The sequence below is a fragment of the Marmota monax genome, unplaced genomic scaffold, assembly GCF_021218885.2.
Source record: "Marmota monax isolate L192 unplaced genomic scaffold, Marmota_monax_Labrador192_F-V1.1 WCK01_AAM20220418_F8-fsc00007, whole genome shotgun sequence".
Classification (NCBI taxonomy): Eukaryota; Metazoa; Chordata; class Mammalia; order Rodentia; family Sciuridae; genus Marmota; species Marmota monax.
In genome coordinates, this window is record NW_026692781.1 from 1815343 (window position 1) to 1831185 (window position 15843).

The window sequence follows — 15843 nt, forward strand, 5'->3', positions numbered from 1 at the left end:
TTTGATGTATAAAAAAATTTAGCAAGGATAGTGGACTTTACAAATATCATACATCTATTAAGTGGCTGAAATGAATTGAAACCTATTATATAAATACTTAAATCTACATATTTATCTGATAGCAATATGACCTGCATCTTTCCTATAATATGGTAATATGAAGAATCTAATCCATCTCCCTATAATTCCAGCATTGGAATTGGAATCTAACTGTTCTTTAATGACATTAGTCACCTAAAGAATCCTTGGTATATTACATTTTAGATTCTTCTCTCCCTGTGTTTTCTTTTATATAAAATAAAATAAGTCTTAAGAAAAAAATTTTTTTTTTTTTTTTTTTACTCTCACTTCCCAGAAAACCCTGCATGACCAAAAGTTCTAAGCATCTTTCAGGAAAAGAAGATCTTTAAAATTGAAAGATTTTAATTAAAAGCAGGAAGGCTTTATATAATCCCAAGTAGCAAAGTGAGAGGAGATATTGGGAAATATTCAGTTCTTTCATAATCAGAGCTAACAGAGCATTTCATCTTGGGATAAGAGGACTATTGTTCTACTCTTGGATACATTTGTGGGTACCCACAAGTCCTTGAGATCCTGAAATGCCACTTCAGAACAAATTACATATTCAGCATACCATTCAGACACTAATCATTCAATCTGAAGGACCTGGGACTCATTTTTGGACAAAAACAGTTTCTGTAATTTGTTTTTCTGTGACTTACTCATGAGTGTTAATAGCCTGCTTTTTATACATGTTTTCTTCACAGAGTTCATAATTGCTTCTTGTTCAAGGGTACATGCGTTACAGACACAACTATCTATCAAGCCATTGGACATGATCCCACATCCTGTCATTTAGGCTCCACCTTTGGGTATGGTGATTTTCTGGAGCTTCTACCACTAATGGTGGCTTAACAAAACATTTATATCTTTGGGAGAGTTAACACTGCCCCCTTTTGGATTTAGAAGGGAACTTTGTTATTAATGAACCACACTACCAGCCCTCCACATCCAGTTTGGTGTCAGAGTATATGTTGGCTCTTTCCTTTTCCCTGGGTCTTATCAGCTTAATATGGAAGAGTTTCCAGGTATGGCTCCTCTGTATGCTTTGTCCTCTGCTTTAGTCAAGACCCTTTTCCCATCTCCTAGAAAAGGGAAGAGCTGTGAGAGTTCCTGAAAAATAACAAAAAGTATTTCTGGTGGCTTTCTTCAGTTCTTTTCTCTCTCTCTCTCTCTCTCTCTCTCTCTCTCTCTCTCTCTCTCTTTATCTCTCTCTCTCTCTCTTCCTTTCTTTCTTTTCATTTTTTTTTTAGTTATTGGTAGACCTTTATTTTATTTATTTATTTATATGTGGTGCTGAGAATCAAACCCAGTGCCTCACACATGCCAGGCAAGTGCATTACCACTGAGCCCCAGCCCCAGCCCCCTCAGTCCTTTTCTTTTTAGCACACTGTTAGCACTATTACGATTTTAAAAATTGTTTTCCCACAGCTTCATTAATGTTACTCCATCGGGACTTTCAAATTCACAGACTGAAATTTTTTGCTATGAGGCTAGTAACCTGGAAAAATATTCAAATGCAACATTAATTAAAAATTAGGGCAAAATATTTTTAGTTTCTACTACTGAACGATTAATTATTCGGTGGGTAAATTAATTCCCTATAATTATGAGGCACAGTTTATTTCCTCTTGAAGGAGTTAGAAAGTCAAGAATTTTCTCTGTGATTTTGGTACTGTGTTCTTACCCATTCTTTTAGTGTTTCATACTTTCTAATTTATGATAGACTATCACTTTTAAGTTGGACATAGGCATTTTCCAAAGTTAATTCTGATGTGCTCTGTGAACCAAGTTTAAATCAGTAAAGTGTAGCTGTATTGGGAGAAGTACAGTTCTAAAGACATATAATCTCCATAGTTTATCATCAGTAGCAATGTAAATTTTGAAACAGAAAGTATACAAATTAAATATTAAAACATCTTGGTCATTCTGACTATAATGTACCAAGAAAGGAAATTCATATTTAAATTCCTGTTATGAAAACCATTTTGATTTTTTGATCACATTCACACAGAGATAAGGGCATCTATCAGAAAGCAATATATTCCAAGACCTTGAGAAGATACCTCCAGAACTGTGATTCTCAGAAGCATAAAAAAGTTATACCTCAGCTTCTTCGCTTCCTTCCTGAAGTTTGCTTATAGGCTGTTGAAATGTTGGTTCCTCCTTAGATTTTTCATCAGTTGCATGCTTTCCTTCTTCATAGGCCATGGCAAGTATGCCCAAGAACAAACTTGCCAAATAAAAGGCAAACCAAAAGCTGACCACAACAAAAAATATCATGTAGATCTTCCCAGAAGCATAAAGAATCTAAGAAGAAGTAGAATGCAGGAAAAAAGGAGGACATGTTACTCATCTTTCTGTATTCTCCTATTTTAAAATGAACAAAGAAATTGTAATATGAAAATAATTTAGTAATAAGTACAGTATAATCACAAGACAGCTTAAGTACTGGCTCTACCTGAAGAAAGAAAAAATTTTCATATATGTATATATGATATAAAATATATACTTCAAAACAAAAGGATGAATTAAATAATTTAATTAATTTAGGGAGAACAGAAATGAACAAAATAGGGGCCACTATTATGGAATAGAGTTCTGTTTAACAGGGTAGCTATCATTTATTGTGTACCTATCATATGAGTTTGTAGCAAGAGACTGAAGGCAGATAATAGGAGACTAAAATTAGGGCACATCATTTATGGAAACAAGGAATTATGAGAAATATAATTAGGAGAAATAAATATATAAAAAGTATATATGTACATATATATACTCAAACAGAGTATATAGTACGTACTGATATATTGCCAAAAGATAAATCTGGACGAGTATGTAGAAACTAGATCTGAAAGGGCACTATGTGTCATGCACAGGGACTTCGAACTTCATTCCATGGACATTTAGAAACCATTAAAGGAATTTTAGAAGGAGGATAACATGCCAATTTTGTTTTAGAAATAAAAAGTTCCTGGTATTATGGAAGAAGCATCAATACTTGTCAAAAATGTTGGGAGATAACAATAAAAATACGAAATTAGCAAAATTTGAAAAACAGTTTATATAAAGAAAAAGATATCATTTGTAATATTTTCATGTATTTCTTTTGTCACAAATGCAATTATATTACATGTATGTTTAGTCCATTTGATTTCCATTTGATAATATATTTTGAACCTTTATGCCTAAAATACTTATTATATCATTATTAATGACACATATATACGTACAATACTTCCCATAATTTATCTTGTCAATCAAAATAAGCATAGCATGTGTGTAAGTTTTGTTGATGTTTGCAGTACTAGGGATTGAACCCAGGTGTATTTTCCAATAAGCTACATCCCCGGCCCTATTTATTTATTTATTTATTTTTATTTTCTTATTTTTTGATACTGGCAATCAAACCCAAGGATGTTCTTCCACTGAAGTAAATCCCCTGTCTTTTTGTTTGTTTGTTTGTTTGTTATCAGGGATTGAAACCAGAGGTGCTTAGTCACGGAGTCACATCCCCAGCCCTTTTTTATTTTTAGATAGGGTCTTTCTAAGTTGCTTAGGGCCTCGATAAGTTGATGAGACTGGACTTGAACTTGAGATCCTCCTGCCTCAGTTTCCTGAGCTGGTGGGATTACAAGCACGTGACACCACACCAGTCTCCTCTGTTCTTCTTTAGTTACTTATTTTTGGAGACAAGATCTCACTATGATGCTTGAGACTGGCCTTGAACTTGTGATCCTCCTGCCTTAGCCTTCTGAGTTGCTGGGATTCCAAGCACCTGCCACCATGTGTTGCAGTCCTTATTTTTAATTTTGAGACAGGGTCTTTTTTATTTTGAGGCAAGCCTTCAACTTGTCATACTCCTACCTTAGTCTCCTGAGTAGCTGGGATTGAAGATGTGCACCACAACACCTGGCATATGTGAATGTTTTAAAACAATAATGGTCTCTATGACCGATAAATACCTTCAGAATTTAGAGTAATTTGTATTAATTTACTACATTTTGCTTATTAACTATGTTGCTTTGAAAATAATTTTCATTTTCTAATGTGATGGTACTTCTCATTAAATAAAAACTGATCCTCCATTTTAACGAATATTATACATTTCTGAGAATCTGTGTCACATATATAATTAGTTCTGAAGATGAATTCTTAGAATTTGGAGTTTAAATCTCATAGGAGCAAGCCGTCTGTTATTGTAAGTGGAGCAAGAATTAGTATCAAAGTGGAATGAGAAGAAATAGAAGAATAAAAAGAAACAGTACACTGAATTCAAAATATTTGTTTAATACATGGTAATTTCATAGGCTTAATATTTTGACTAGAGAATTACCTAGAAATGCTCTTAATTAATATCAAAGGGGTAAATATCACAGGCTTTGGAGCAGGAGAGTGAGCTCTAGCAGGGACATCTGTTGTGGGAAGATTGCCCAGTCTATCTGAACCTCAGTGTCTCATAAAAAGCAGAGGTGCTACTCAACTTAAGATGAGATCACTTTGCAATAAACTCATCACACTTTGAAAGCATCACAAGTCCTAAATGTGACACTTAGTAGACCCAACCTACTGAACTGCATAGCCTAACACCACAGTACAACCATACAGTATTGGCTGTTTCCCCCTTGATGGCATGGCCCTCTGGGGAGCTGTATCTAGCTACTGTTGCCCAGCATGAAGTATTCAAACCACATATCACAAGCTAGGGAAAAGATCAAAATTCAAAATTTGAAGTGTAGTTTCTACTGAATTTGTAACATATCAACACCATTGAAAGAATTTTAAATGAAACCATTGTAGTTAGGAACAGTTCGTACTGATTTCTTAGAATTGTTTTAAAGATTAAATAAGATATCACATACAAAAGCAGACCTGGCAGGACAGCTAGTTTAGAATCTGACATTCACTAATTCTGGTTCTCTTTTCTTCTGTCTTTAAATTATTCTCTACATCAAAATTTAATGAGGTTTTTTTTTTTTTTAACATTTGATCATTATTTTAGAAGAGAGGTCTTGGCCCAGTTTTAAAGGTAATGAATATGTTCTCTGTTCTTACCTGGTGATAAAGTGCTTCAGGATAATCCTGAGTCATTAATCGAAATAGGGCAAGTAAAGCCCACCCAAAGTTGTCAAAATTTGTGTAGCCAAGGTCAGGATTTATGCCAGCTTTTACACACACATATCCTTCAGGACACTGACTAAAGGAGATGAAGAAAAGAAAAACTGCTTACTCTTAGGTGATATTCAAATTATGGCCAAATCATAAATATAGAACATTTGTTCATGAATGGTTATGGGCTCCCCTTTCCACAAGAATTAGTCTTCTCTCCAAAAATGTAAAGCCAAAACAATGCATGATTTTCAGTTGATACACATGAACACTATTAATCAAGCTAAAATAAAAAGGGGTTCCAAAAAATGGATTTTTCAGACTGTATTTTTTGCATCAATTTATTTATTATAAACAGCAAATAAAAATTGTATTCATTTACAGGTACAACATGATGTTTAGAAATCTGTATACATTGTGAAATGGCTAAATCAAGCCAATTAACATATGTATTACCCACATACTTATTATTTTTTATGGTGAGAATACTTAAAAATCAAATGCCTTGGCAATTTTCAAGAATATAACAGTATAGTGTTAACTCTATCTTTGCTATCCAAAATTAAGTGAGAAATATCCAAAAGTCAAAATAAAAGTTCAGCTGTTAGAAAATGATTCTGATAAAATAAATATGCCAAGATGGAGAGTTTAATTTTCAAATGCTCTCTCCTCAAACTCTTAGATCCTACTATTTAAGGGTGAGAAAACATTTATCACATCAATAATTGATAAGCAGAACTTGCACTTGGGGAGAATAATCAGATTAAATATTAATTTTCTTTCCTTTTAGGGACTCCTCAAACTTTTATGTTGTGGTAGATTATTACAGTAGTGACCCAATAAGTCCTACTTCTCTCTAGCCAAGCTCTTGAATAGTTCCTTCCCACAATATTTTGAATTTAGTCGTGTCATATGTTTTAATATTCATTAATGGAACAAAGCAGTGTTGTTTAAAAAGCACTTGTGCATTTTTTAAAAAGTCTTTTTAGTTATAGATGAACACAATATCTTTATTTATTTTTTTGTTTATTTTTATGTGGCGCTGAGGATTGAATCCAGTGCGTCACATGTGTGAGGCAAGCACTCTGCAAATGGGCCACAACTTTGAGGCTTTCTAAATTGCAGACCCGCAGAATATGAGCAAATCAGTTTTTTATTGCTATATTTAGTCACTAACTCAAGAGGTAGTTTATCCACGCAGTCAAGTAAGATCAGTATAAGTGAAACATCCCATGACATTGTCTTCTTGTCTTGAAATATATCATTGTGTTCTATATATTAATCCCCAGTTACCTTCAAAATGCATTTCAGATCTTATTTGAGTTAGGAATGTACATAAGAAGAGCTAGTTAAAGTAGGATGTACAGATACTAGATGGTTTCTTGGGTTCAATTTGAGAATAATATGGAAGCCCAGCAGTATTGGATGCAATGATTTGTGCTGAGTAGGTGATAAAATGTCTAAATCACCCGAACTTAACTAAGCTATAACACTTATGCTACTTCCCAGAAATTATGCCTTTTGTGGATATGGGCCCCAGATCCTAAGAAAGAGTTGAGCCTGTGGATAGACGTCAAGTCATTCCAACTATGCAAAGTAAGACAGGGAGATCACACAAGTTCAACAATGCTGAGAAGTGCCCTGTTTCTACTTTTTTATTTGCTCCATCTGAAATTATAGGAATATAAGACATGAAAACTTTGTTATCTCACTAATCAATTATTTATAAATAGTGTTTCAATAATAACAATTTTATTAAGGTAAGTTCTTTTTTAATATTTTTTTAGCTGTAGTTGGACACAGCACCTTTATTTCATTTATTTATTTTTATTTGGTGCTGAGGATTGAATCCAGGGTCTTGCATGTGTGAGGCGAGCGCTCTACCGTTGAGCCACAGCCCCAGCCCACTATTAAGGTAAATTCTAACCCTAAAAGTCATATAAGACATAAAAAGTGAAATGACAGCACATCTTTAATATGTCTGTTCTTTAAAAACTTCCAGCCAAAGAACAGATTTAAATTGTCTTTCTTGGTATTTTTTATCTCATTAAGGTAAGAGCACACTGGAAACAGAAGATTAGACCCTAGTTGAAGTTCTAGCTCTTCAATCTGGTAGCTTTTTGACCTTGAATGCAGGATTTCTGTAAAACTGAATTACTACTACCATATGTATGCTTTTGATATGATCAAAATCTGTATGCTAAAATTCTAACCCCCAAGTGGTTGCATTAGGGGTGGAGTTTATAGTAAATGTTCAGGTCAGAGCAAAGCCTCATAAAAATGATTAATGTCTTACAGCAAAAAGACATATCTATAAGCAAATAAGTGGGCTCTTGCCAGATAACAAATTTGCTGGTGCTTTGATCAGAACTTTTCAGCCTCCTGGACTGTAAGAAGTAAATTTCCGTTGATTTTAAGCTGCATAGTCTGCAGTATTTCATTACATACCTCCCAAAGGGAGTAAGAGAACTTCTTAGTTTGACTTTGATAATAAAACGAGATAATGTAATTAACTGGGAAGCAGTGATAAAAGAAATGATCACTCAATAAGTACTATTGATGGATATTCCTGACTTGATAGAAGAAAACATTAGCACCACTCACCCAGCATCTGTTGTGTTGCCACAAAGGAGAGCATATCGTTCCCCTTCCAAGTAGTAAAAGTTCTCTGTTTCTGTAAGATAAGAAAGACATCATGTTCTATATCTGATCTTGAGTTAGTAGCTACTTGGACCTCCATAGAAGATGAGTACCACTTTACAGCTCAAAAGGAAGCAGCAAGTATCCTGATATTTTTTACCTACCATCTGATGCACATGTCAAAAGGCCTTTGAGGATGTGAAGTTTCACTGCCCTGGTAGTGATAAGCTCGGTACAAAAAGGGGAAAATTCCTTTCAAAATTAGAGTTCATGAAAAATCAATAAAATTGCCAGGTCTGACCAGAGTTCTGAAGGAAGAAAAATTTCCAAGATTATATTGTTTGAAAACTGAAGACCTTTCCCCCCAAGGTTTATTCCAGATGAGCTATGTGAGCAAGAAGTCCAGATTCCACTGTCCCTGGGTTTAATTTATGAGTTCTTCCTACCTTGAAGTTGATTCTACTACATTCATATAGTGCCATCTACTAGTAATAATATCTCATAATTTCAACCACAGTCCTTGCTAATGTAAGTCATGGTCCACAAAATGTATCCAGATGTCTTAACATCTTCTGTTAATCAAAATGTATCAAATGTAAATTGTGTATTTGTAGATAGTAGATACCATGTTGCATAGTGCGAACATGGTTATTCAGGAGTTTTGGCTTTTAGTTTCTAGATTCAAATTACATGGACCAAGCCCATTGGATGAATGGATGGAAGGGTGGACAGACGTGTGTGTGTGTGTGTGTGTGTGTGTGTGTGTGTGTAAATTACCCTAATACAAGGAATATGACTTTAATTTGTCACCTAAAATAATTTTAGAATAATTTTGAAGTTATGAATAGCTCAGTAACATTGATTAGGTTTTTTGGCTGGCAGTCAAAAAGCAAATGAAATTTGACATTAGTAGCACTGAATGATATAAAGTATTCTCCATGCAAGAACTATGATATGGCAATTGGGTTGAAAAGGTTTTATGAACATAATATTTTCTGCAGTTCTTAACATGTCATTTGAGGAAATTAAATAAATACAGTTGGATAGATTTTAAAGTGATAATCCTTAAAATGATATTTAAAAATTATAATTTTTAACATGTATTTTTAGCTGTAGGTGAACACAATACCTTTATTTTATTTTTATGTGGTGCTGAGGATCGAACCCAGTGCCTTATGCATGTTAGGGGAGAGCCCTATCACTGAGACACCACCCCAACTCCTATAATAGTGTTTTTTAACAAAGATAAAAAAAAAATCCGGGGTCTGTTTTCTTAGCAGTGACCAGACAAGTAGCAAAATTGTTTATTTTCAGTTAATTAGCATATTTTTATTACAACATCAAAGAAAGCAATGGGAATTTCAATTAGAATCTAAGATTTAAGCTTCATCTCTCCTTGTCTTTAATACTTGATTTAGGATGATGACATAGATACATACAAATATTCAAACATTTCACAAACTCATATTCTAATAATTTTGTGTTACTTGCATCATAATCATATGATGCAAGAAACCAAACAGTAAAAGTTGTTATGATTTGCTTTAGAACTTATTAAATTTAAAATATAAGTAAATTAATATAGCACAGGTACATGACATTTGTTAATATATTATTCATAATGGTTGAAAACTAGGTTTTTATTATCATAAACAATGTCAGGAAAAACTTGATAATTTTAATATGAGAGGAAAATGCAGTAAAGAAGCATGACCTGGTGAAAATGAAACAGATTTTAAAGGCAGCTTGAGCTTGGACACAATCCTAGTTTTACTACCTAGTAGTTACAATGCCCTAGAACACTAGCTTAATTTCTCTGCATTATTATTTCATTGTTTTGCAACAGGGCAGTGGACATTGTCTTATCTCAAAAATTATGATGAATATATGAGACTGGACATAAGAATTACTTATGCATAAGAGCTAATCAATATTGATTGTCCTGCATTACTATTTTATGACTAAATATTTCCATTACTTAACAAAGTAGAACCAAAAGTATTTAATTTAAATGTGCAATAGTAATTGAAATCCAACATAGTAAGAATTCACAATATAGGAAAAAAAATTTTAATTTTAAGTCATCTCAAAAATTTTAATGCTCAAATTTATATTTAAAAAATTATTGAAAAAATGTAAATATTATGATGCTCATACTTTAATCTGTTTCTGATAAAATTGAAAATTAGACTTATATTATTTTAAAGAATAATATTTGAAAATTTAGGTTCCCTTGATTTAACTCACTGAAGATTGAAACTTTGCTATCTTGATAAAATAAAAAAACAAAAGCAAAGCAGACTCAAATTAATCTTTCACATAGCTACAGCATTTAAATAATTTGCCCTGAAGTTGAGAGTTGAAACTATTCTGTTTTCATTTATGATGTAGATGGCAGGTGATTCTTACCTCGAATGTAATATGGGTTTCCAGTTCGGTTGTGCAGGGTCTCATTTTCATTTTCTTGGGGCCATCGCAAGCATTTATGCTTTAGGTTGCCCATGAAGAGTCCCATTCCAATTAGAGAAAATATGCTCAGAAAAAACAGAGTTAAGATAATGGCACCAAAAAGTTTCTTCAAGCACTGGATCAGGGTCTCTACAAGGGACTTCAGTCCTGGAAAGAGAAAGGTGTGTTTTGGTAAAAACAGAAATCTTTGTTTTTATGTATTTTTTATTGATTAAAAAAAATAAATGACAGCGGAATGCATTACAATTCTTATTACACATATACAGCACAATTTTTCATATCTCTGGTTGTATATAAAATATGTTGACTCCATTTTGTGTCTTCATAGATGTACTTTGGATAATGATGTGACAAATTTCTCCCAAATCAATTGAAATCAACAGGTTAATCTAATTAACTAGATCTAGCAAAGTGAGTAAACATCAAACTTTGAAGTTTCTGTATTATTGCTAGTTTATAACACCTGATGAGATAATTCAGACAGAATATTTAAAACTGGATTTTTTGTTTGTTTCTCTTGACTAGACAATAAAACGGCTTTCTCTCCTTTGCTACTTGTCATGCCAACTGTGATGATGAGTATAAAAGCAAAGATGTAAAGTTATAAATCAAAATGCACCGAAGATATTAAAACAAGAAATAGTTTGAAATAACATCATTCTGCACAATTTGTTAGTTTTATAAGAATTCAATTTTGGAGCTAATAAATAAAACTCGTGACAATAATTTTCATGATTAGGAATGAGAATTAGTAATGAGGTTAACTTTGTATCAAAAGTTTCCTGGGCTGGGGATGTGGCTCAAGCAGTAGCGCGCTCACCTGGCATGCTTGCAGCCCAGGTTGATCTTCAGCACCACTTACAAACAATGATGTTGTGTCTGCCGAAAAACTAAATATTAAAATTCTCTCTCTTTCTCTCTTTAAGAAAGAAGAAGTTTCCTAAGTGAGAAGTCAAACTTAAATCTGGATTTAAGGACATATATTTATTTCTTTTAATTATTAAGTAACATACACTATATTCTGAAAACATAGGAAACTAGAAGAGAAAAGCAAAAATAATGCAATTAGCCCTCTGAGAGGAAACTGCTATCAACATTTTGGTGTGTAACTTTATTCCTCCCTTCCTCCTCCTTGCCTTTCTTTCTTTCTTCTTTCCTCAGCTGCTTTACCGCCTGCTGCCATGGCTCTCTTCTTGTCTGTCTGACAAGAAGAACACTTTGAGAACACTTACAGATGTTCAGCTCAACAATGCATGAGAGAATATAGTACTCTGTGATAATTAGCAAGTTATCAACATTTCTATGCATCAAATTTATTATCTTTAAAATGAGAACACTATTTCATTTATTGTGAGAACTGAAAATCTTTTTTTTTTTTTTTTTTTTTGACAGTCTCTTGCTATGTTGCCCAGGCTGGTCTTGAACTCCTGGACCTTAGAGATTCCCCTGCTTCAGCCTTCCAAGTAGCTGGGACTAGAGGCGTGTGCCACTACACTTGACAACTCTTTGGTTTTTATATATCTGTATTTCCCTTTTGATTTAATGTGATTCCTGTTTTGAATAAGCGTTAATTTATTTCTCTAGTATTTTAGATAAAATATATCTGTTTTAGAACTTCTGTCAAATTTCAGTTGTAGTTTTGGGCCAATATGTAAATTTCTACATAGAAAAAAATAATTCAGAGCTGGGAGGATTGTAGTACAATGGTGAAGTGCTTGCCCAGGATGCCTCAGGTTCTGGGTTCTACCTTTAGCACTGGGGTGGAGGGGGGGATGGTATTTGCTCCAATTCTTCTACACAAGAAAAGAAAAATTACCAATTTTCCCCATTTCTCTATTCCCATCTCTGAAGTTTTTTAAAAAAATATAATTAGACTTAATTACTACATTATTATATATTTTATTTATTCATAGCATTATATGTAATCTGTCATGATGTATTGGACAGGCAACATTCAAATCTTTACAAGAGTTTAAGAGGAAAGTTAAATTCATGCAAATAGGGTGTTGAGAGGGCATGGCAGGAACTTAAAGGAGAAGCAGCTTAAAGGGGAAGCAGCTCTTTAACTACAACAGGGTGTTTCCCATTCACAAATGTGGGTGGATCCATGCTGAATATTCAGCTGAGTTAATTTAGATTTCATTGAAAATTATCAAGTTTTTTTTTTTTTAATTCTGGTATCTATTTGAAAGTTTTCTAAAACACAAATTGTCATTAACACTGTGATTAAGTTTAGAATATTTTATTCATTTTCATATATTTCCAGCAGTTATTTAGAACGCTTGTAAAAATTCAGAACACTTGAATGAATGAGAATATTTTTCTATTGACTTCACATGTAATAACAGACAGGTAGAGAATCTGCAGTCTGTTTCTCTACTTAATTGTTTGTAGGGGGTCTTACAATACTATTATTTTTTCAATGCTTTGTTAAATTTCGTAGTATAAGTGTATCCTCTATTTTTATTTGTCTAGTATCAGATGAACTCTTTCTATTTGTAAGGTTTTCCTCCAGTTAAAAAAATGAAAAATTTATTTTTCTTATATGTTTTTAAACAATTTTCTTTTTATATTTATCCCTGGCCTCTTTTCAAGGATCACTAATCATCCATAAAAAAAACTTAGTTTTCTCTCCTTCATTAATCCACCTCATTTTCAGCTAATACATAACTTCTCTAGTGTTTCTTCACCTGGTGGTTTTGTTGATGCACTGGTAATGCTACATTTTACTGTTCCTATTACAATTGAGTATTCACTAAGGGCATTACATTTTTATCATTTTTTTTGTTTTTATCTTCAAGCTATTTGTATTTGTCTATTTTACTATCTTATTTTTATCTTCTGCCTGAAAAAGTCCAGATTTTCTTCTATTATGAATACAAGATGGATAATTTCTTTTGTTCCTACCCTCATGAACATTAAAATACTTCTTTCTATATATTACAAAATATTTTTATGCAGTCCATATTGCAGGTAAATGCCTTGTGTATTCATCTTTAAAAAAATACAGCAAGAGCTCCCTACCAGCCTGTGTGCCCAACTCAGGTGGTTGTGTTCTTGTATTACCTTAAATTCAACTGATTTATTTTTATAATCCTTACCTCTGACATATAGATGATGACAAAGTGATGTGATTTTATGTTCTGGGCATTTGTAGAGCAAAGAAGGAGAGCCTGAGCTGTGGGTATTCCTACATGGGTGACTCATTCACAAACCATTTTTGCTAAGCAACTTTATTGAGATGTAAGGCAGAAAACCTAGAATTCATCTGTTTCATGTGTACAATTCAGTGTTTCAGAATATTCAAAGGTTACAAATATTCTATGATCGACATACTGTCTTTCTGTTTTTGTTCATCCTGGACTCCAAAGTATTTATTCATTCAGAACAACAAATAAGAAGATGTTGGTGGACTCCTGCCAGGACATGGTCAGAATGAAAGCTGTAAATTAGTTCTCTGTAGCTCCCATCAATATGATCACTTTACAAGGAGTTCCAACCTCCCTGCACTTTGCAGCACATGAATTGTATCCTATCCAAGCACTTACAGCAAAGAGGAATTTATCTAATTTAATTTTGTTAATTCAACTGGTATCTTGATACAATAAAGAAAAGGAGGCATACTAGACATCTGTCTAGACTACTCCTCTCAGAAGTCTAAGGATAATTTTATAAGTGCACATTTAATATGTAAAAATAAGTAATTAAAACAAAATAAAGCTGATTAATTTATATTTTGTTATCCTAAGTATTGATTCTATATCACATAAATAACAGTCAAATGTATTTTTTTTCTTGCTTTTCCTGGAGTGACAAATAAATTAAAAGATAGATGAATCACTGGTTTCTAAGTGGAACATGACTCAATTTAACATTTTCTCTGAGCAGCAGTTAGAAAATTCAAACAAACACATGGATGTGTATAAAATACAATGAGTAAGAACAACCTAATTCCACTTCTTACCTTGGTTTAAAGGAATAATTTTCAAAATTCTCAAAGTTCTTACAGTTTTAAGATTTAGAACGAAGTTTAGAGGTGAATATCTTGTTATAATCCTGTGGAAGTAAACTAGAGTTATTTAGGAGTCATATTGAATCTATAGGACTTATCATTGGCTTTTTGTGCTCTTTGAAAACTACTTAAAAATTATACATCCAAGCACTACCCCTCACTTAGATTATTCCATTTTGCAAACTGTTCTATTATTACTTGGAAGACAAAAATTACTATAAAGAAATGTAGCCAGGTAATATTAATTTACAAACTTAAATTACTGGAGTTCAGTCCCCAAAAGTCAGAGGTTACATATTTTCTTGGATCTGTGGAAGCTAATCCAAAATAAGCAGGTGGGGTGGGAGTTAAAAAAAAAAATAGAAGACCAATGGAGTAGACAAAGGATTAGATTAAGGAGGAGAGAAGAGGAACAGATTAAAAAATAAATAAATAAATAGAAAGATCAGCAGAAGGAAAGGAATAGTAAGAGAAAGGAAGGGAGAGAATGGGAAGTCCAGGGACTGAATTAGAGTAAATTATATTCCATTGTTTTATAATTATGCCAAGATGAATCCTAATGTTGTATATAACTAAAAAGAACCAATAAAAATAGCATAATAAAAAATTACTGGAATTTATAACAGTTTCACACTGAATAATTTAATGTCGAATATTCTCTTATGTTCATAAAATTTTGTTATCTATTACTGAAGAGAGTTAAAATAAAAACAACAGCTGTGTTTTGGACAAATAAGGTCCATCTTCAATATTTAAACTTCTGACAAGTGAGGTGACGGCAGGAATGAGGATGAGGATACTGGGGACAGAGGAAGGCTGATGGTTGTGAAGGTAGTGAATGATGGTGACTGGAGAAGGCAGAATATATGTTGGTTAAGAGCCACAGCTTCTGGAGCCAGACTGTGTGTGGCAATGTAGGATCTTCCATTTATTAGCTATGTGGCAGGCTAATACTTAATACTGCTGCAGTTTCCTTAATGGTAAAGTAGGGATATGATTTCTTGATGCACAGTCTTTTTGTGGGGAAAAAGATGGGATAATATATGAAAAGTACACATATCAGCACTTTGCACATGTAAGAGCTCTCTTGTTGTTAGCTAAGTTAGCTTAGTATTAGCTGACAGCAGCAGGAACAACAAAAATAATGGTAGTGGCAATAGAAGTAGTAAAGATGATAATTACAAATGATATTAACTATGTTTTAATTGCTTACAATATGGCAAGAATTGCTTATATATTTTTTTTTGGGGGGGAGGGTGTACTGTGAATTAAACCTAGAGCTTAATCACTAAGCCACATACCCAGCACTTTTTATGTTTTCTGTTGAGATAGTTTCTCACTAAGTTGCAGAGGCTGGCCTTGAACCTACAATCCCACTGCCTCAGTCTCTGAGTTGCTAGGATTACAGGCATGCACCACCACACCTGGTCTTTGGTTTATACTCTTTATAAAAGTTTTTTTTTAATCTATTATTTTTGCTTGCTTACAATATGGCAGAAACTGCTTAAACTCTTTATAAAGGTAATTTTTTAATTGACCAAAAACTAAAATTA

General features: G+C 33.1%; 1 protein-coding gene across 3 annotated transcripts in view; it reads right to left on the reverse strand.

Moving 5' to 3' along the window:
- Scn7a (sodium voltage-gated channel alpha subunit 7) overlaps nucleotides 1-15843 on the reverse strand; it is an 88831-nt gene that overhangs the window by 42678 nt on the left and 30310 nt on the right. For 2 of the 3 annotated variants that reach the window (XM_046447547.2, XM_058580152.1), the window contains exons 6-10: nucleotides 14243-14334; nucleotides 10219-10425; nucleotides 7774-7843; nucleotides 5116-5257; nucleotides 2167-2370 (exon numbers count right to left, since the gene is read on the reverse strand). In XM_046447547.2, the coding sequence (XP_046303503.1) occupies nucleotides 2167-2370; nucleotides 5116-5257; nucleotides 7774-7843; nucleotides 10219-10425; nucleotides 14243-14334 (715 nt within the window). Of the gene's footprint in view, nucleotides 1-2166; nucleotides 2371-5115; nucleotides 5258-7773; nucleotides 7844-10218; nucleotides 10426-11098; nucleotides 11344-14242; nucleotides 14335-15843 lie in introns of those variants that run through there. The other variant, XM_058580153.1, reaches the window with a different exon arrangement.